At 42.5% G+C, this 22,870-nt stretch overlaps 1 protein-coding gene across 1 annotated transcript in view; it reads right to left on the bottom strand.

Annotated features, from left to right (window-relative positions):
• The window catches only part of lig1 (ligase I, DNA, ATP-dependent), a 52,522-nt gene that overhangs the window by 11,656 nt on the left and 17,996 nt on the right, over positions 1 to 22,870 (bottom strand). The window contains exons 16-24 of the mRNA XM_037084765.1: positions 22,657 to 22,742; positions 21,604 to 21,719; positions 18,596 to 18,691; positions 13,439 to 13,549; positions 11,899 to 11,970; positions 9,850 to 9,994; positions 9,127 to 9,209; positions 7,811 to 7,963; positions 1,545 to 1,598 (exon numbers count right to left, since the gene is read on the bottom strand). Coding sequence (XP_036940660.1) covers positions 1,545 to 1,598; positions 7,811 to 7,963; positions 9,127 to 9,209; positions 9,850 to 9,994; positions 11,899 to 11,970; positions 13,439 to 13,549; positions 18,596 to 18,691; positions 21,604 to 21,719; positions 22,657 to 22,742 — 916 coding nt within the window. The remainder of the gene's footprint in view (positions 1 to 1,544; positions 1,599 to 7,810; positions 7,964 to 9,126; positions 9,210 to 9,849; positions 9,995 to 11,898; positions 11,971 to 13,438; positions 13,550 to 18,595; positions 18,692 to 21,603; positions 21,720 to 22,656; positions 22,743 to 22,870) is intronic.

Below are 22,870 nucleotides of genomic sequence, written 5' to 3'. Positions count from 1 at the left end.
TCCAGCCATGGCTGTTGCCAGCGCGGAGGCAAAAAAAAAAAAAAAAAATCAAAAACTTATTCAGGTTGAACACACAGAAGACTAAAATAATTCCATATCAATTAACAAAATAAAAGCCATTATTTTCCCCATTTCAACTAATTAGTTAATTGTCCATTTGTTTCAGCTTTAGTGCGGTTAACAGCCTAATGAAGAATATTCCCGGTTACTCATACTGAGCAAATTACATTCAAAAGAAAAAAGCAGCTCTGGTTTGTGTTAAAAAAAAAAAAAATTCATAGTGTATCAGTGTATCGCACGTTACAGCACAGCACCTCGCCACCCAGAGGAGTGTGTACAGAGCCAATTGTCTCCGTGTCTGGAATTCCATCGGCCTGCAGCACTGCAACCAAAGCAACACGGCCCCGCCAGCAGCTTGCCTTAATTCACCATCCATCACTTTCAGATGGAGGGCTTCATTACAAAGCACTACAGTACAAGCTGTATTGGTCTGGGGCAGAAAAAAAAAAAAAAAGGTTACACCGCCTTCTCAATCACTGTTTCACTCCGATTCTGCACCGTGCAGCAGTTTGTACCACCGAGTTGAAACCATTAACCTTCAAAATATGACTGAGGTTATTTGATCCCAAAACACTACAGCGTGTACCAGGTTTGATCAGTGAATATGATCTCACAGTTAGTCACTTTCATAAACAGACGACGGCATTTATAAAACGTCTCTCTGCTGTTATTTCCTTAAAAGCAGGTCTAAATTTAGCCGGTGAAGTTAACAGAGCACCCAAATGAATTGTGACTCTCACAACAGCTATCATTTCTGGAGAGCTGTTGTCAATTTCTTCAGATGTAGCTGCTCTGCCGCTCTGGAACGAAACCTCTTCAAATGTAAATTGAAAAGGCAATTCATTTCCCAACGTCAGAGCACGCCTGCACAGTTGCTCCAAATGCAGATTTGTATTGAGGTTGTTTATGATCTCTGTCCAGTGTTTTCCAAGGAAACGCAATAATTGGCCTTTGAGGTAACAAATGCTTGCAAAATTATTTGTACTTCTTTTGGGTGATATATGAGAAGTTTAGGATACTAGACATGATGTGTAGAAGCCTGAAGGAGGAAAAAAAACGATTACCTGTAATTCTGTGACTTCTCTCATTTTGACAGCTTTAAAAAAAAAAAAGGTACCTGGGAGCGTCAGTTTCCAAATGATTGCAGTATCTGAGTTGAATTTAAGGTGTATATTTGCACACTGGCCATCTCATTTTGGTCGGGAAATCTCAATATACTTCAACGAATAAAGAATCAAAACGAGGGAATGATTATTTGCAGAGCGAAGGGGCTCCGAAAGACCTCGGCCACCCTCATTACAGCTCTTTTAACCTCAAAAATGACCCTGAGTCGGTTTTAAAAGTGAAGCACCTGTGGCTGCAGAATGTTAAGAGCCTGTGTTAGGATTTTTTAAAAATGAAGGCGTCAGTGTGAGAAAACAGGTGTTGAAGTTGTGAATTTTAACCGGGCTTGTACGTGCGACAGACACGCTGTGCCTCTTTACCTTTAAGAACTTGTAATGCTGCTCCAGATCTTCATCCTTGAAGCCTGTCCCGATCTGCAAGAAAAGAAAGGAGATAAGACACACACGCTCAGATATACACATACACATATTCCCTCATGGTGAGACAGCAGATATTTTGGCAGCGAGCGGCAGAACACATAACAGCAAGCAAATCCGCCCCCCTTATACCGCGAGCGCCTTGTCTGCCTGCCTCGCCTGAAGCGTCATGTCACCTCTCAGAAGACCTGAGCCCGCTGGGACACGAGAATCACCGGGCGGGCTGACATCCACAGAAAGGCAAAGAAAAAAGGCACTGTATCATGCAAATAGAGCATTTTGCTGCTCGCAGACGGATTCTAGAAAAGGCGAATTCTGCAGGTGTCCACCAGCAGCTTTGTGTTGATTTAAGCCTGCACGAAGGGGTTTAGAGGCGTTTCATTCAACTGCGACACCCTGACAGGTTTAGTTTTATCCACCTGACAAGGCCAAGAAGTCCTCTGTCAGGCCAACTGTTAGAAGACCCTGATGTGAAACAGCTACTTCACAGCAAACAACCCTGCAGGTGCTCCGTCTTTGAAAGTCGTACAAGGAAGTGTTTGTTTTGTTAAAAGGGCATAATCAGACCCCTACAGCAACTCAATATGATCAATACAGGAGTGAGTGCGTGGTGCGTGCGCTTTTGTTAACCATTATTGATCTTTTCCAGTACAAGCACTGACCCTGTCAGGACCAGTAGTCCTCGTGTGGACCAAAGCCTGGTCTAAATGCAGCAAATGGTTCATGGTTAAGGTCCCGGCAAGTTGTCCACGATGAACGGAAGCCATTTTTAAAGCCCAACAAGGATAGCTGTGCAGGATGTGCATGTGTGTGGCCTGTTTTTGCAAAATTTGTGAGGCCAAACAGCTAACTAACCCGTAGGGACTTAAGTACCGGACTCTTTAACATAAATCGTTAAATTCAAGGTTGAAGATTTGGGTTACGGTTATGGTAAGGGTCAGATAAGGAGCAGTTAAGGAATGGCTCCAGGAAATGAATGCAAGTCTCGGATGTCCCCAAAGAGCTTATATTAGAAACAGGCAGGGCTGGATATCATTAAACATTTCAGTAAAAGCTTAATTTAAGGAATTTTAAAACATGTTTCTTCTGGAAACCTTTTCATCTGTTACTAACTAGTTTCCAACATTGAGAACGCACTGACAAGGAGCAGCAGATCAGATTGGCTTCAATGCAAATCCATTCAAATTAAACATGTCTCCGAACACGGCTTTTGATGAACTTTTTATATGTATGGTCATTTACTATTCTCTTGTACATTTATAAATAAATAATTTTAAAAAAGAATCTAAAAAGGATGATCGTGCTTTAGATCCATTGTGTTTTTCGAGTCTCTTGCGTGATCAAAGAACTGCCTCTGTGGAAACCAGACCGCAGACATGACCCCGATGCAGCAAACAGTGTTTTGTGAATAAAGCGTCGGGTCACAGACAAGAATCGCAGTCCGTTTTAATCTTGACGATGCATCCACAAGTTTTGAATGTTTAGTTGTCTTGAAGCACCTGCACGAGAGCTTTGTCTCAAAAATAAAATAAAATAAAATAGCTGACTCGAAGCAGAATGTAAATTTGATCAAAACAAAGGACAGAACACATTTTGGGTACTGACATTCAATACTTACCTACAGTCAAAACAGAGGGAAGACAATTCAAATGCTGTACGCAATTTCATTTCTTGTCATCCTGGCTGATGTTTCTGTTGTGTTTGAAGGGATGATATATCTAACTTTTGCTTTTTGAATGCGTTTGATTTTTCTTCACTGAATATAACATTCGCACAAGCCTGCTGCTAAGAGTCACCCTGCCTCAAACTGCAGACGTGCATAATAGCCAACAGTCGAGGAGAAATTGCACAAAAAGAGGAAAAAAAGACTACACAAGACCATAAATTACCTAGAATGGCACTCAGTACAGCTCATACCGCCACCAAGGTCGAACAATCCCCCTTGATTTAATCAAGCTTAACCCAATATGAAACTCGATAGCCCTGAATAACTCTGAATCTTAACCACTCATAACTGATTAACCGTAATTTAAGCTCAACAGATCTAGGACCTGCTTCAAATTGTACTCAATCATAGATACCATCCACTTAAATATGCCTGATTTTTTTTTTCATCAAGATCCATGCATTATTCCCTGAGAACTTGACAAAAGTCTAGAGAGAAAAAAAATTAATAAAACGCTCTCTCTTGCAATGTTAAAGAAAGTGAGACAGTATGCCTGGATCTGTCCCTTTAACAGGATCTGCACCATATAGTTCACTGGGTCTAGTCTGGGCCAAGATCCATCCTCCATCCTAGTTTTGTTGAAATCAATTCAGTCGTTTTTGTGTAATGCTGCTAAAGGACACAGGTGAAAACAAACTCACTGCCAGAGGTAATGAATTCTGTTCCGCTAGAATTTAAACCGATGTGTCCGCTGCCTTTAATGTAACAGTATGTCAGTACCAATAATCACCAAGTATCTGATGTACAAGCCAGCTTTGAGTTCATGTGATAGTTCTGATTTTAAAGTTTATGTAAGAAGTCCAAAAAAATAAGCCGTCCTGTCATTTCTTGTGTGAACTGTGTCTGAGTGGCCGGCTCCTGCATCTGCTGAGGACTCGTGTCTCGCTCAAGGACATTTCAGCCGGATGTATAGCTGAGATTACATTTGGGGAATGGAAATGTGGGTTGAAGTCTGCTTTCAGCCACAGAAATTGAGGGTTCCTGAAGTTACTATGTCAAGGACAACAAGATCACTTTTTAAGGGAGTTTGCCTTTGTTTTATGGCTGACATTGAAGAGCGAAAGAGAAAAAGACAGATGACAAGCGGCACGCAGGAACTGCTGGCGCTGCAGTCACACGATACACATCCTAAACCACCAGACAGCCGGGACGTGCCACAGACACCTTTTGTTATAGAGGCTGATTTTATATCATCTACATGGAGAGATTTCTATGTTCTTCAAAAATCTACATTTTCCTGCAGTGGACACAGACCTTAATGATGATACAATGAATCTGAATGATGCACATCAGCAGCACTTTCATCCAGAAGAGTCGTTCACTGCTCAACGCTGCAGAGCGTCAGGCAGCATTTCGTATTTCAAAGTAACTATTAAGTATATAGATGTCAGATAAATGTAGTGTAGTAAAATGTACAATGTTTCTCTCTGAAATGTATGAGAGTAGAAATATTAAGCATTCTTAAGTGGAAATGATGAAGTACAATATCTCAAAATTGCACCTGAAGTTCGATTTTGAGTGTATGGAAGTATTTCTGAGTGAAACGGAATAAGCAGGTGAGAAAAATCAATTTGATTTCAACGAAAAGTGGTCGTGTCTTAACAAGCAGAGAATTACAGTGATTCAGAGTTGGATGCTAGCTTCCATTCAATTGTAGAGAATGACTTGCCTCCTTCAAACTTTCATCACCTCTGTTACAAGAGCAGGGCGTCCCCCTTGAACTGAAGGAGGTAGATGAAGACAAGGAGGAGAATGAATATTTCATCCTTGGAGTACCACCTCGACTTCACCGCGCACATTTCTGTAACCTCACGTGTGTGACGGTGTTTTGTTCCGCCATCCTCTACCATGGGTGTAAAGTCTAGATAGTAAAATTGTTTTGTTGTCTGTTTAAAAGGGTGACGATAGATAATACTTCTGACTTTGTTGTGCTGTAGATCCTGAGTCTGCCCAGGATGTTTTAGTCTGAATATTGTCTGGATTTCTGTCTGACTCAATCTGCTCTCTGCAGCTTGACAGGGCTCCTGTCCTCTTCTGTCAAAATGGACTGTGTGCATATTTTCTGCAGAGCCGAGTGGAGAGGGGTTCTGGGACGATGGCGCAACTGGTGGAAAAACAGACACTGTCTAGAACAGCGAAGCTTGATGAAATCTGGGCGTGTGGTGGCTAGCAAGCAAAGCCTCGTGCTGCCGAAAGCTGAAGACTGGCTGATGGGTGAATGTTATGATGTTATTGGTAGTACACGTAATATTTAGATGTTTGTGAGAAAGCAAACAAATTAACTGCAATGTCCAGATCCTTGCAGGTTTCTCTTCCGCTCATATACAAGATGTAAACGGAGGCGCATCGCAACATGCCAGTCCACCCCTTCATATTGAAATAAACCGACTTTGCCTTGCTTATGAAGACTGCAGTCCTCTGTGTACTTTCTGAATATTACTAAACTTGCTGCGCATGGGGGAGGTGATGCACCAACACAACTTTAAGAACAAGGTGTAACTGCCAAGTTATCCACACATTTCTGAGATCAGACAGGAATGCCAGCCAGAATGGAAATTTGTGGATTTCATCGAAACTGAGCTGCAAGTGTGAGTTCATAAACCCTGGTGCGACTGGATGCACCGGGTCAGACAGACTGACAGGTGTGACTTAAAGCTCAGTCAGAACCCATTTAGCCTGGACAGTTTAAAAAAAAATGATGACTATGTAAAAACAACAAGCTCTTATTTTGAAAAAATATCTGAAAATTGAAGGTTTCCAAAACACTGGAGCCAGCAGCTATCCAAGCAAAGAAGACTAATGTGAAAATCAATACCAGACAACAGGCGAGAGCTCTTCATCTGACATTTTTCACATTCTACACAGCAAGTGGTGTCTTTTGTTGTGCAATCCAAACACCACATCCATCCTCACCCCACTTATCCAGGATAGCCATCTCAAGTGTGAAAACCTTCTCCAAAGAGAATTTATTTATGGCAGAAACAGTGAGAACATGGAGAAACCACCCGCACTGCACTGAAGAGTTAACACGGCAATCTAACCGCGCTTTAACCTCAGTCGGCTCAGTGGAGCTGCTCAGTGGCCGACAGCAGAACGCTGCGGTTATACCAACGAGCTCCCAGGTGTGAATGTGAAAGTGAAGCAGGCGGTGCTGAAAAGTGTGTGTGTGTGTGTGTGTGTGTGTGTGTGTGTGTGTGTGTGTGTGTGTGTGTGTGTGTGTGTGTGCGCACACGCGCATACTCGCCGCTCACTAAAGCCGTTTTCCATGGTTAAAGACATAAAAGTTACATGGGGAAAAATGGAGATCGGAGGTTTCTGTAGGACAGAGGAGAGACAGAATTTATGCTCTCTGGTGAAGTCGTACCCCAACTTCTTCACGCTTTCATTATCTCAAACACACACGCATAAATACACAAAAGTGGTCACGCTTGCTCCAATATGTGCTTACCACTTATCCTAAGATGCACCCAGTCACGCCTCCACACGCACTTTTTTTCCTCCAACTCAGGTTTGAGGGGAAAAGTGACAGTTCAAAAAGCACATTCACACAAACTGCACACGAGATGCAACAAACACATCCATAACACACTCAGCAGGAACGCAAAAACACCCCCGCTGTGCGTGCGTGCGTGCGCACACACACGCACGCACGCACGCACACACACACACACAAACGCACGCGCTATCAAGAGACGTGAGCAGAAAACGCTCAACAGTTTACAGCTCCGTAGCACAAAGATTGGAGACACATTTTGGAAAAAAGAGGAACAAGACAAACAAAACACTCTGTTGTGATATGTGATCTTGTTTCATACTAACATTTTTGTCAGGGCGGCCTCCCAGAGGTTACATATTAAAATACATGAACTGTTAGAGGGGAAATTAAATAGATTAACAGTTGGAACTTCAAGATTCAACTGCTGCCTCAAAATGTTGACAAATACATCAGGTCCAGAAATATAAAATCGGTTTCTCTGGAGGTGTTTAATGTGGGTGCCTCGGCTGTTTAAAATATATATATGTGCTCTATGCCCTTGCGGTTATTCAGCAGGGCAATAAAAAAAAAAAAAAAAGTGAACAGCAGCATGTTCAGGAGGGCAAACCTTTTTTTAAATGGTATCTGGGTTCAGGTCAGGTTTAATAATCAACTGACATGATGCTCTCCAAACAAATGGTGAAAATACTGTTTAAAAACAAAGAAATATAGTGCAAAAATATGCAATAAGTGATATTATGTGATGGGTGTATTTGTTGGGGCTATGTGTCCTTTTAAGTGCTCAGGTTTGTTAACGTGACAAGGCTTTGATCGCAACAAAGAGGCTTTGATACTTTCCACACTGTACATTGCTGACTTAAGGGTAACTGTGGTTCTGACTGCAGGACAGAGTAGCATAAACTCAGCGCGTCATGAAGCCTGTATTCTGTGGCGTGAGAAAACCATGCACTGGATGTATCGTAAAGCTGGCACTGTACAGACACGCACCTTGCAGACAGACTGGAACTCTTCGTTTTCCTCGTCGTAGCAGGCCAACAGGAAGCCACCGTACGTGCCCGTCCTCTTGCCTTTTCCGAGGTAGGCACCGATCACACACAGGTCCACTGTGTCGCCAACCCCTTCCAGATAGTCCTTCTTCAGCTGAGGGGAGGACAAAAGCATGAGAGAGATATCATTGTGTGTCATGATTAATTATATAATAATAATAATAATAATAATAATAATAATAATAATAATAATAATAATAATAATAATAATATATATAATTATGAGACAACAAACAAATGTGAGTAAAAATGCATCTCAGCATTAATAAAATAAATAAAAAGGTATCAATCTTCTTCGCATGCTAATAAATACCATTTATTTGTTCCCTTTGGCATCCAATTACTGTAAACTGTCAGATGTCCAAACCCAAAAGCCTTAAAATGTTGACAAGATAAGGGTTTTAAAAATATTCTTGTAGAAACGATGATTGTTATATAATAGGGTATTTGTAAAATGCTGCTGTCACAGTGTCAGACATTTACTGTTCATCCATACCAGGATTCATCTGTCACACTTTTGTTTGGCTGCTTTGTTTTTTTTTTTCTCGCCCCTTTAAGAGATTCTATTTATTTGTATTTTGCATTAATAAAATGTTACCAGGAAACTAAATCAAAACCTTACAGGTTTTGTTCACACAGCAGGAAAATCAGATTTGTTTCTCAATTCAGATCTATACGAATGTAATGTTATTCCCAAGTGTTAAGAACAGATTTGTGCGTCAATCACCAACCTATCCCCACAGGTTGTAGCGATAACCAAGTAGGTATTAGTAACTACACACGCTGGTGATGCGGCTTTCCAACACAGATGCATGAGCTGACCAACTTTGCCTGCACAGGAGCATGGCCCAAAGTATGAGCAGGCAGTTCATTTCAGCACCGGTCCACAGACTGTTGTCCGCCGTTAGGTTGTCCTTCACACCGTGCCGCACTGATACGCTTCAGTAACTCTTAATGTCATCGTATGTGTCACCCTCACCAATCTGACTGGAATCACATTGCAGATGACGCATTTCATGTGGCCCTTTACTGTCCAGACTTTCTACAAATCAATCTGGATATGCCCAAAAAAAAAAAAAAAAAAAAAAAAAACGATCTGGGTTTGCAGTCTGAGCAAGACCCTTAGAGTTGCATTACTCACTTTAGTGTGTTTCTGTGATAAGACAACAAAGAGAACCATGTGGTACACATGCATTTTGGTCAGTGTTTGTGCCCACATTGTGTTAGGGTGTTACTGTACTACTGTGTCACACAAACCTTCAGCCAATTATGAGAGCGCTTGGCAATTTCATAGGTGGCATCTTTCTCCAGAGTCTTCACCATTAGGCCTTCGCAGGAGTCTGAACACACACACACACACACACACACACACACACACACACACACACACACACACACACACACACACACACAAATACACACATATTAATACACCAAAACACGATTCTAGTCGTGCAGAAAGGAAATGAACAGATTATCTTTCAGATAAATGTAAGGTCTTTGTTTCCTTCTGAGAGACACACACTCAAACAAACACAAAAGGGTTCCGGACACAAAGAGACGGTAGACAAGGACACAGGTATATAACTCACACACACGCACGAGAAAACTCAATTACACAAGTCACTGTTCCGTCGCTGTGGTGCATGCACACACAGGCACACACAAACACACACACACACACACACACACACACACATTAATACAACCAACAAACAAGTCAAACAATGAGACAGCAGGCAGGGAAGCAAGGACACAACTACTACACACACCCATCATGCAATTTACACATGAAGGCAAGGGCACTGATGAAATGAAACACACAGGCAGCTCACCCACACACAAAGAGATTCAAGACACAGAGGGACAACAGACAGGAAAACAAGTACAAAGTTAGCACACACACACAGAAAAGTTAAAGACAAAACAAGTATGAAAATACGTCTTGTCTCACAAACATGAAAACACACACACACACACCTCGGACAGACTGCTCCAGGAACTCTGCAATGGTGTCGGTGTTGTCGGAGTCGATGGATCGGGCGAACACAAACTCCCCCTCCACCTCTGAGAAGCTTTCTTTCAGCAGAGCCCGACGCCGACACAACGGCTGTCGCACCAGGGACTACACACAAACACACACACACACACAAACACCATTTCAAATGGCAAAACTGTGCATCATTACAACCATTTCCTCTTCATAGCTTGGAGCCTTGCAATGACAAGGATGAAATGCCATCTCCGCTTGCTACCCACACACACACAAACACACGTCTCAGAGTATATTCACAGATACACAGTCACGACAGCTTTGAACGCACATGCAAACACCCCCACACACACACACACGCGCGCACACGCACACACACACACACACACACGCACACACACACACAGTAGAGTCTCAAACCGTGAGAACACACACAGTCTTCGTTACACACAATAACTAGGAGCAGATTTCAAACCACCCACTGTATTTTTCGGGGCATTTTGAATTTGTGCATTTAAAAAAATGAATGAAATGAGCTCATAATCTTCTAAATATCACAAAACAGCTTTGTTGAAACTGAAAAGGATTTTACATCTTTACAAAGGGAATGAACAGAAGTTGACAGATGCAGGATTTCCGATTAATGATGTTTGCAGGGTCTGCAGCTTCCTCACATTTAAATCTATGTTTCTACTCTTTCTTAAAGGGGTACGGTGTAGTTTTGGGGAACAATACTAAGGAGCTAATACTACAAATTCAATAAAAATAACCCAATAACTGTATGAAGCCAAAAGGTGGCAGGGTCCACCATATATAAACAGCATAAACAAGTATGAAATTTGTGTTGTCCTTTCAGGTCAGTTTGTTCTTTCAGTTTATTCAGTCATGAAATAAATAGAGTTTGTTTATTCAGTTTGTATGGGCATGAAAAAAGTAAATAAAAAAAAGGTCTTTCTCTTCTGGGTGCATTTTTTTCCCTAAAACTACGAAGTGCACCTTTAATTTGCAATAATACAGCTGGAGTCTCAGCTTTAAAACAAGATGTGTAACTTGTGTTCAACTATAGATTATTAACTCCTCCTGTGGTCTTTAAACCTGCAAAGTTTCCCAAAATAGCATCAAGGACATGACCTTGCTGTCCTCAGCTGTAGCTGCAGTCCTGCAAGCAGCCCCTAACGGCTGGCTGAAAGTTGGAAGGGAGGGTTCTGTAGGGGGGGGAGCACGAACAGCCCCTCTCCCGTCCAGCAATAGAGTTAGCAGTGACGAGGACTGCAGCGCATAGGGAATTACACAGTAACAATTTGTAGAAAAGGGGAAAGAATTAATTAAAAATACAAAAAAATGAATTTTAAAAAAAGCACACCAGCCCAAAATAAGACAGAGAGGACGAGCGTACAGAGACAAATTAATTCATAACATTTACATAAATGTCATATTAGGTGGGAAGCAGCAATGAAATGGCACAACTAAAGAGTCACTGGTACTTGTTTAATTCTGTAATTGTGTTTCGGTCCACTTGGGAAAACTCACACGGCATTGGCTGATGGAAACTTTACTGATTTGCATTTTCTTTGGCTGACTTTTAGGAAATTAGCTTAAAAAAAAGTGTGTATCATTTAGATGGAATCATACACACTCTCAATCCCACACAGCCACAATTACCACCCATAACACATACACACATGCACACACACAAACACAGACTCAGACAGTCTCAGTCTCCTCTCATACACACAGACTCAGAGACAGTCTCAGACAGACACACACACACACACACACACACACACACACACACACTCAGACACACTCCGCTGGAATTACAATGAGCGTTACAATCATTATCTAGTTACGGCCTCCAGTAGCACCATCATTGGCATTCAGGGACGCTGTTGGCATCTCAGCGGGTCGACGCGCACGCGGGCGTGCACGCAGACAATAAAGACGCACACACACATACACACGCCGGTTCTAAATGACGGCGGCAGCGCTGAGAGAGATCTTTGGGTTACAGTTGCCTCACCAGCACCGGATCTTACCTCGCCATTGAGATAGAGGAGGTCAAAAGCGTAGACACACACTTGGACTTTGATCTCTGAGGCATCCACATCCTGCAGGGGGGCATCAAAACACACACAAACACAGACACACACAAAAATACATTTAAATATTTCTTCCTTGACAAAAATATGCAAATAGATGCATCTTATTCACAAATCGCTACATACAACCTTGGCACTTGTTACAAAGAGCTCTTTGATTTCCTCCCATTCATCTTAAAGTTTACCACGCTGCCTTCCCGTCGCTCCCCCACCTAAAATTTAACAGCATCACACCTCCTCGCTGTCTGCCTCCCTCTCTTCCTGCTCCTCAACTTATTTCATTCACCTCTCCTGCCTCTCCATCTCCTACTCTCACCTCTCTTGCACTTCATCCTGTTTATTCCACTCTTGTTTCATCCCGTCAGCCTCTTGAGTCTCGACTCGGCCTTATTACAAAGTTTCCACCGCGGCCTTGATTTAAAAATTCCAGGATTTCTCCATAAAAGTCCATACTGAATTCCAAGATTGGGTTGCATCAGTCATCGTTAATCTGTTCCTGAGTATGTGTATAAAGTCCCCTTGTCAAGCTATTAGAAAGTTTCAAACTAGTGATTTACTAAAACAGGTTGTGCCAGTATTGTGTTGACACAATCCACACAGCAATACCACAGGGAAATGATGGGGGCGGTCATCAATATTTGATGACATTAGAAAACACTTCTGTGATCAGTGGTAAAGTGATGTATTCAAGAAAACGTGAAATGCATCTGCAGTCTCAGACCTGAAAGATTTCTCTCCTGATGTATCCCTCTTCTCCTTCATTCTCCCTTTAACTCCCTCATTACTTTCCCCCCGCCGCCCATTAATGATGTTTAATTAGTCCGTATCCGGTTTCATCTCCTCATCAGAAATATTTAATTTCAGCGGGAACGTGCACGGTAGTAAAAACAGAGGAGATGTTGTTACAAAATGCCAGAAGCGCAGCACAATCAATTTGTGCATCAAACCATCATTACAAATAATCATGATTTCATAGTGGCGGTAACAGTATCTAGCAAAAAATCATCAGGATAATCATTTTTAGCCGTTTTCATCATCGTGCTCTCCGTATTTGCACTCTCATTTGTCTTCTTCCTAATTTACAAAGGAGGTCATCATGCATACAAAGAGACCAGGTAAAAGGAACGGTTTCGCGCTAATGTGATTGGTGTAGTGGAAAGAGGCCGTTATTCTGATCAAAACTGAAAAAACACAGCACTGACATTTGCAATCTCACCCCCCCCCCGTCTCATACTTATCAACTCCCCCCCCCGTCTGTCTGCTCTCTCTCAGTCCATCTCCCTCCGTCTCCCGGATCATTTCACTCTATTATCTACCTCTCCTCTACCTTCTGGTCTTTATCTCCGTCTTGTTTTCTCTCTTCAACCTTTTCACTTCCTTTCCCATCTCTCATCATCTCCAACTTTCTACCCTTTTAACATCCTGAGCATTTCATATATTCTTCTCCTACTTTAATAGACTCCTCTCCATTCCATACCTTTCTCTTACGGGTGGTGAGGACCTGGAAAGGTTGGATCTGTTTCTTCTCGCGATCCCAGGCTACTGCCTCCGCGTCCAGGACGCAGGATACCACCGAATCCTTCTTCACCTTTTAGAAAAAAATAATGAAGACACAGCAAAACAGAATTATAAAATCAAAAGATCATTATTCAGTGGAGAAAAGAGGAAGGCTATTCAAGATTTTAAAAAAAAAGAAGAAGATGAGGTTATTTGCCGATCTGCATATAAGAAACATCTGCTGCAGCAATCAGAGGATTGTCTAGATGCTTCATTAAAATAAAACAAACTTGGAGATTTAAACTGAGCACGAGACTTAACGTGGAGCTTTTTAAAGGCCTGGATACAAGCAATCAAACTGAAGACACGTTCAGGCAGTTTCAGGACCTCCAGCTGCCCTCAATTTGTTGCCAAATGCTTTAGGAGTCAACACATTAGCATTTTTTCTCCCTACTACTCTTGTGGGTAGGTGGGCATGTCTGCTGCTACCATCTCTTCTACTCAACCATTTACCAAACACACCCACTCTTTTGGTCGGATGCCCGCGTTGTGCCAAAAGCGAAAATCTACACCAGGGACATTTTGCAGTTTGCTTCCGGTTTGTTTGTTTTTCATTTCTGCATTAGCTAAAAGACTTTGGCAGCGGCGATGTCCTCGTGCGGGAGAAACACTGACAGGGTTTAGGCTGCAGATGAACCATCTACAGGCAGATTATATTGACTATTGCGCCTGATTTCCAAGATGAGACGGAGTGGCTGCTAATTATCTCAGCCATCAAATCCTGTGTGTGAAGCTAAGGAATGTTAATCTCTGGCGTCCTGGTCGATTTGGGGCCAAGAGGATTCTTTAGATGTGCACCTTGAACCTAATTGAGAGCAGATCAGTGAGCGAAATCTGAAAGGTGATCTGAGAGAGCCAATGAGTTAAAAGCAAGAGACACGTTAGAGGTAACAGGCTGTTTGGAAACAGCCAAATATGTCAAATATAACCAGTTATACTCATAAGGTCATTAGGCTAAGTAATACATTAATTACCAATTAATGTATTTGTATTAACATTAATGTTAATGTATTAATATTAATTCATAATTAGAAGCATTAAGGCGCCATGGTAGCTTCAGGAAAATTAGTTTTCCCTCATTAATATGCAAAATAATGCAGCAAGGTGCTGCAAAATCTAATCAGACCATCTCCTCTATGCAGTGTTGGTGTGGAAGTTTCACTCCGGCATTGTTCGTGAAAATGAGTCAACACACAGCCATGACAACCTAATGTGACATCTAAGGATGCAAATTTCAATTCAAGTAATTTCTTTCATCAACTGTCTGCCACGTTAATGGTCAGCAATCGATTTCCCAGATGAAAGCTCTGATTAAACAACTGACAAGGGCTATTTTTATGGCACAATCACAGTAAATTGAATGGCATAAATTAAAAGTCACACATTAAACAAATGCAAGAAAATAGTTTCCAGCGCAAATGACATAAAATGAAATGAGGCCATCACTTATAAAGGGTGCATCTTTCAGACGGCATGCAAATGAAGCATGAGCCGCCAAACTTTCTACCCTGCTGAACCGTTTCTTCACCTCAAACCCAAAACAGGATGAGGTAATGGTAACAGGAAGGAAAGAGGTGAAAACAAAAAAAATAGACGAGAAGTCTACGGGATAAGAAGTGTAGAGCAAATGAGAGTATAGAATAGGAGCACAAGAGAAAACAACAGAAATGTGAAAGAGCAGGTAAAAAAAAAAAAATGGAGAGAGATGTGCGGAAAAACTGAGAAAGACAAATGGTGCGAAGGGAGACAGGAATAAAGAGGAAGCAAAAACAAAAAGAGGTGAGAAGACAGCAGTCAGGAGCATCGTCAGGCAACGAAGAAAAAGTGCGAGAATGGAACGAATGTAGAGGGAGAGGGAGGAGTGGTGAGAGGAGGAGAAGGGTACAAGAGGCAGACCTAAAAGGTAAAAATTGCAAGACAGGCTGTATCAAAGTGCTGGAAAAAGATGAGAGGAAGAGGAGAGACAAGAATGAATGAGACAAGAGTGAGAAGAGGGAAGACGGAGAGGTGAGAAGAGATCGGCGAGTAGCGAGGGACCCAACAGGTATCATCAAGAAGTAATGAAGAAGACGGAAGAGAGAAATGATCAGATGGGGAGAAAGAAGAAAGCGACAGGTGGACAGAGACAGCAATAAAGGTGAGAGCGAGAGACAAAGAGCTGCATGGCTTTAAAAAGTTCTGAAAAAGAAATATGAAAATCAGTGTGAGAGCGAGGTGAGAGGGCAGATGTGAAATGATGAGATACAGGGTGCAAGAGAGAAGACCGAGGGAGGGGGCGGCGGGCGCTGAGAAGTAAACTTTTCGGATGCTGCCGTGACCTAATGCTGTATGTCAATAAGCGAGGAGGCGGCTGGTGGGTGGGGGGGGGGTGGGGGTTTGCGGGGGGGGAGGTTTACTTGCACTGCACAGCCATGAGCAACCAAAACCAGTCAGGTCATGCTGGCACAAAGAGAGCACGGCGAGAGAAAAGGAGCTTTTTTTTTTTTTTTACCTTGATGTTTTGGAGGTGAGCTGGTTCACACAGACTACAGAATGAGCACGTCTAAAATCCATGGCTGTTTACATATTTTACCATTCCGCCCTGTCATATCTAAAATTCATCCACTGACCAATGGGGCTCTCCAATCCACATGTGCCGACTAGGCTCTACTCAACACATCAGCCCAAAGCGGCAGGGATTTTTTTTATTTCTACTACAACAAGGCAACCTGCTTGAAGGTTTGCCTTTAAATGATAATTTGCTTGTCTAGAGTAGTGGTTAGAGGAAAGGCTTTGAACACTCTTCCTCCACAAAATACGATCGAAAAATAACCATTAACAAGGCTCTGCTGCTTTAATTCCCACAAATTCTTCCCAATAAACAGTCCCCTGTTATTTAGTAATTAAAAAGCTTTCATCATAAAGCTGCAACATCAGGAATGTTGGGGTTTTCACCAGCAGTAACTGAACACGACTTATGAGAGCAAACAGGATAAAACAGTACAATACGGCAGTGGGACATGTGGGACTCTTTCAGACACCTCAACACGTCACTCCCCACTCCCATCACTTCACAAACTTGTTCATTTTCATTTTGTATTGTTGTTTTTTTTCTTATGTTGCAAGTGACTTCAACTAAATAATGTTTGCCAACAGTTTTATAAAATGACATAAATTAACCATCTACACGTTGCGTTTAAAAGCACAAATAAGGATGCTGGAGAGAAAATAAAATTCAATCCAGAGGGATTCATTTAGAAACTACAAACATTACTGGGAGCTAAACCCTAAACACCTCTCCCCCTGATCGGCTGCGCCACAGCTCAACTCATTGGTTCTGTTCCCTTTGTAGTGCTTATTGGTTATTGCTATGGCGTTACTCAGCCAATTATTCACCAAAATTAGAGTGGTGAAACATGAATTATAATTGTCTTTTACTAAGGCTGTCAATCATTTAAAACATCAACTCATGATTAATCGCACAATTTTTTCAAATGTACCTTAAAACATATTTTTCAAGTTTTTAATACTCTTATCTATGTGGGAGTGGACTAATATGACTTCATGCAAATGTATGTTTATCATTATTGCAACAATCCACAACAATGATAAACACTGTCCAGAATAATCTTCCAAGTAACCTGAAGCCCAACAAGCAAAACCAGATGGGCATAATGACCGAAATGTAACATTCCTCAGTAATACTAACACGATGTGGTGTCTTCACACTTGTACAAGTTAACTAAACAATGTTAATCAGTGTGCAAGCTGCAGCCACCCATTTAGCTATCGCTATTGACAGTTTGTCGCATGTATTGTCGCATGTAAAGTTGTCCAAGCGTCTCCACTGCAAACTATACAGTGTGTTCTGCCTGTAACGAGGGGGAGGATGGCTCTCTGCATCAGCTGGGTGCTTGACCTGCAAGTTGAACTTGAGACTCGACGTACTCCGGTGGTAACTCAGTTCACATGAGCAGTAAATGCAAAAACTTTCTTGTCGAGAGACCCATCTGTCGGGTCTCTGAAGCTGAACTTCCCCTTCAAAAGACTAGTTGTATTCCGGTGTGTTGTTGTGTTGCAGCTCGGGAGAGTTCTAATAGTAAGCAGGAAAAGGTGTGACCTGTCCAGTGAGGATGTGTTTGACCAGAGAAACAACATGCATAGTAGAAAAATGGATGAAGAAGAAAAAAAAACACCCCTGAATAATTGTGTGAAACAGGTTGCTGGACTTGTTTGGAGAAACAAACTCACTGTATTTTTGGAAGCAGAACACAGTCTAGGAGAGGTGCACCTACTTCCTCTTGTAAACTGGAGTTCGACAGTATGCCTTAATAAATTCGGGCAAAGGGACCTATTAGTAAGATGCACCGACTATACTGCGATTTATCAGATTCATTAGCTCGCTTTGATAGAGCAGATGGGAATAGCTTTTAATATTATTGACATTTCAATAACGGCTGTGTACTCGGCATAGTCTTGAAAACAACAACAGTGAAGGAGATGGGAAGAGAGAGGAGACTTTATTGCGGCTCCTCAGTGAAGCAGAAAAACACACTCAGCAGGTGTCAAGGTAGTGTGCGCTCAGATAACCCCCAGGCCAACTGCCAAAATCTTCAGGTACTGTTGATCTCTTTCTCTCTCCCCACGCAAGCAGAAGCTCGCTAATTCGCCAAGCCTGCCCACAGCTGCAATTTGAATTAAACAGCCAGCGTTTTTTTACCGTGTGTACGAGAGACGCAGTTTCATGGCAAGTTGTCTAAATTCCATCCTTTCTGTGTACAAAAGAAATTAAATGGCCGGTGGTACCTTTTGGTGACTGAAGGGAAACGGGAGGATAAAGAAGGGTGAGGGCGAACAAAGGAGTAAATAAACTTTGAAGAGGGGTTTCACACAGAGGCAGGTGGGCAGAAGGAAAGCAAACAGATGAGCGAGTCGATGGGAGAAAGAGGCGAAGAACGACACAGCGAGCAAGTTAAATGTGTGCAGTCGTTATCCACACGGCTGCAGAAGACCTCATTTGACAATCACGGCTCAGACCGACTCTTCCCGTCTCTCCCAGGGGCTGAGCTGCAGCGCTCTGTGTGTTCAAGAGTTTTACCTTGGGGATGCGAGAGATGATGTCGGGGTATTTGCTGGTGTTGTCTTCCTGGTTGCGGCTGAATATCCGAACCTCGCCGCTCTCCAGAATATGAATCTGTGGGGGGAAATATAAAAACAAACTCGATGAATAAAAAAGAGACAAAACCTAACGCCGGGAGCTCAGATTTGATGATCAAGTCTGACAGATGGATGAGTGAATAATGCATGTAGTAAAGGAGGAACAACCGGCAATACAAACAGTGGACACATGAAATTAAAATCACTACCAGGGCATACAACAAACAACCAAGATCACAGTCAGACTACACAATAGTTTTGTCTTTTTGAGCCGGTCACTGTGTCAGACCGGGTGATCATAAGGTAATAAAATGCTGCGACTTGGCCGAGGGCCATGGCAGACTACCAGCTGGCCCCCGACCAATCAAAGCTGGCCTTCTTTCACAACTCGCATAAGGTACATGGCCTGGGTCATCTGTGCGGACTCCCTCTGACAGCAACAGCGACTGTTTCTGTACATAAATATGGTTTTCTGACATGGGTTTTGTCACAACAACAGGTCAAATCCCAAAGATTGTCTTTTAACATGATGTACATTACGTTTTATAGCCCCTTCTGACCAAAGCGAACAACATGCTGGTTCTGGGTTGGTGCTACTGCAGAGTTGAGTGACATCATCCCGTCACTGTGTATGTGTCCAATTTCCTGCCATCGGTAGAAACATCAAAAAATAACTGATCCTCAGACCACTGTTGCTTCAATTTGGCATCAATGGTGAAATCATGTTTACTGTCCCATGGATAAGTCAGAACATCCTACACTAGCTCTGGTCATAAGGAGCTTTGGTTGGTCTTTGGTCACAATAAAATGCAGCCCCTGACGTAAGCATTTCTTTGTTCTAGACCAGCAAAGTGTTTTTCTGGTCTTGAGCAAGTTCTTGGACTTTCGAAACACAAAGATCTGGTTCCAGAGCAGGCAATGGCTCCAAACCAGCACCTTCACCGCCTTGGCTGCAAACGGGTATGAGTCGTGTGCTGGGTCGCCGCATACTGCAGGAAGAGCTTCAGTGAACTTTGGCACTGATTCTACAAGTTGCTGGAACAGTACTGGAGGGGATGGAACAATGATTCTGAGAGCTTTGTCAAACACGTTGGCTCATCATCTCCGATATGCGCTCAATTGGTTTTAAAACTGGTGACCGGAGGCTATAACTTATGATCCACATCATTTTTACACTGTGGTTAGGGGCACTGTCATCCTGGAAGAGACCAGGATATAAATGTTTCAACACAGAGTAGGATTGAGGTGATCACTCACAACAACTTTCTATTGATTTGCAGTGACCCTTCCCTCTGAGGGGACAAGAAGACCCAAACAATGCAGGTAAAATGTCACTGCCACAATGTTTCTCCACTCATTTATTCAGGTGCATCCTTAAACATTTCACCTGCCTGTATCTCTCTCAGCCTCCACTTTGGAACTCAAGGATGCCAGCTGTAAAGTCATACAGTCTGTCCTCTTTCGAGTTTGAAAATTGGCCCAGATACATGTTCCGCAAATACGTTGGCAATTCATTCAACAGCGTCATTCACTTTCTCCTTCAGTGTAACTTCACTGTTGAGTCCTGGATGAGGGATCATTCCTCCGTTGCTCCTCCTGTCTCTCTCATTGTTACACTCTTACTTGGAAGTTTTCCCTTTATCTGAATTGAGGGTGTAAGGTTATAAGGGTGTCAGCTAGAACAACCTAAATTCTCCATTCAAGAACTTCATGATGCATTCTATCACTGGCCAGCTGAAGCTGTCGTGTTGTCTGTCCTGTTACCTTTGCTATGTCTCCTTTAACTTTTAGTTCTTTCTTAATGTGGATTGTAGTCAACTACCATGTGATGTGCTGTGCACTTGTTAATTGCTCATGTAATTAATCCTATAAAGGTTCCTAATTCATACACATTGACTTTTCATAATACATCCTTTCATTCCATTTGAAACACTTGGCCAGAGACAACAAATAACTTTTGCCCATTAGCATTTTAGCTTTTTGTTTCTTTAGATCAATGAGCATCACCTCAGATAAATAAGTGCATAAAAGTGGAAATAATCAAAAACATATACAATCCCTTACTTGGCTGATCAGATGAAAAACACACGCTCCCACGAATACATACAATTATTTTGATTCATTAAATGCCACACAGGCAGCAACAGACTTTATGGTGGTTATCAAAAAAAAAAAAAAAAAAAATCTAAAACACATACAGGCACAGACACACACCAGAGAGGGAGTGTTTGACTGGGTTGGTGTATCATGAGTCCCTCTGCTGGCTGTTCCAGGTAATGTCCACTGCAGTGAGACCAGAGGGACAGGGGGAAGGGAGGGAGGAAGAGGAGGAGGACGTCATGTGGCTCGCTCACTTCGTCTTCATCCTCTCTCTCTGTTTCTGTTTCTCTCTCGGCTCATCTCTCTTCTTCTTGATTCAACTCAGTTCAAAGGCACTTTATTGGCATGACTGACCAAAATTAACAATACAGCTGGAGGGGTTTACATTACAATCTCTCCCGTGCTGCGTCTCTTCATGTCTCTCTCTCTCTGGAACATTTCCACAGCACCACTGCCGTCTCCTCTTAATTCTTCCTACATCCCTCTCTCACTCCCTCACTGTCTTTATCCTCCTTTCGTCACCTCTCTCCATCTCCCACCTTCGCTCCTTATTCTACTCTCTGGTCGACAGAGGCAGAAGTAGCTTGCTCTGCCTACAGGCCAGAGTGTTTATCTTAAAAGAAAAGGCAGCACAAGCATGCAAGCAGTGTACCGAAACACCAAACTGGTGAGCACACAGTCAAGACTCATAGAGCAGCAATACCTCACACTCAAATAACACAGCCAAAAGGTACATGCATACTTAATTCAGCGGGCATATGTTCACCGCCTTACACAAGACAAACAAACACTTGTACTCTGTCACTTCACTGCCTACATGTGAACAAACACACACACACACACACACACCTGTGCACGTTCTCCATCGTACTTGTACTCGCAGGTGAACGCCGCCTCGTCAAACCTCTTCATCACCTCGCCGACCCCTTTGGTGGGGTGAGCCAACATGGGTCTCAGCGGTACGCCTGGGAGAAAAAATGTGGTCAGAGGTTTGGAGAAAGTAAACAGCTAAAAACAGCGGGACACCAACGCAAAACAAAACTAAAAAAAAAAAAAAAGAAAAGCATTTTCATGAATCATGAAACAGTTCAGAAAATAATTGCCCGGGAGAAGTTTGCAACTTTTTCAGCGCGTGCAGAGGGAAGGTGGGGAGGGGGGGTGTTGCTAACAGGCCTCCAGGTTATGAGAGCGAGTCAGATCGTCTCAGCTCCATTTCGGGGGGGAAAAAAAAAACTAAAAAACATAGAAGCTGTGAAATCAGCTTCAATGACACATTCCCACATGACACATGAGCATCACACCCACAACTGTGTCGGTGACAAAACCACAGTCAATATTAGTTTATTTGTACTCTCATTTGGCTGTGATATGAAAGTTGACTGACTCACATCCCTTTGGGCTTCACTGCTAAGTTAATCTTTAAAAGAAGCAGAGTGATATAATGAAATACACCAAACAAATTCCTTTAATTGCAGCTCACACAGCCCGATATGACAGGACAGTAACGTTTCGTCCAAACCGGCTGATCCAAAAATTCAGCAGCTCCTTTAACCATCTCGCTTTTTAGAACAGAGCAGTCGTCTGAATAACGATTGTTTACCTGCCAAAATAGCTGCAAGATTTTTCTAACTGACCAACAAGGGCCAATTTAGTTTCCCAATTTAGTAGCGCTCAGATGGTGACTGGTATTAATTTGCTACCTTGGTGCCAAAGCTCCTTATCACAAATGGCTTGACAACATGTAATTGGGAGCTAATCCTTAGTTTAGTGGTATCTTTTATCTTCCTGTGATAAATGAGTCAACTAAAATAACTGTCTTACCTCCACTAAACGGATCAATAAACACAGACCAGTCACAGTTTTGGATCTTTTAGCCTTCCTGCCTCCTGATTGGCTGCTTACCTGGAGTTAACTTGCAGTGATTGGGTAGCTCGTCTATGCCCTCTTTAAGGAGAACCGGGAGTAGGACATCATAATTGGGCATCTCGCTGGACGGCAGAGCGCAGGGAGCGAGTGAGAGATCAGGCGATGTGTTTGGGTGGAAAAACAGAAAAACAGAGGGGAGGGAAAAAAAAAAAAATCAATATCATCCAAAATGAAAGTGAGCAAAATGAGT

Source organism: Acanthopagrus latus, chromosome 21, assembly GCF_904848185.1.
Source record: "Acanthopagrus latus isolate v.2019 chromosome 21, fAcaLat1.1, whole genome shotgun sequence".
In the NCBI taxonomy this organism is placed as follows: domain Eukaryota; kingdom Metazoa; phylum Chordata; class Actinopteri; order Spariformes; family Sparidae; genus Acanthopagrus; species Acanthopagrus latus.
The sequence above is the reverse complement of the archived record's forward strand: the minus strand, read 5'-3'. Positions and strand labels throughout refer to the sequence as shown.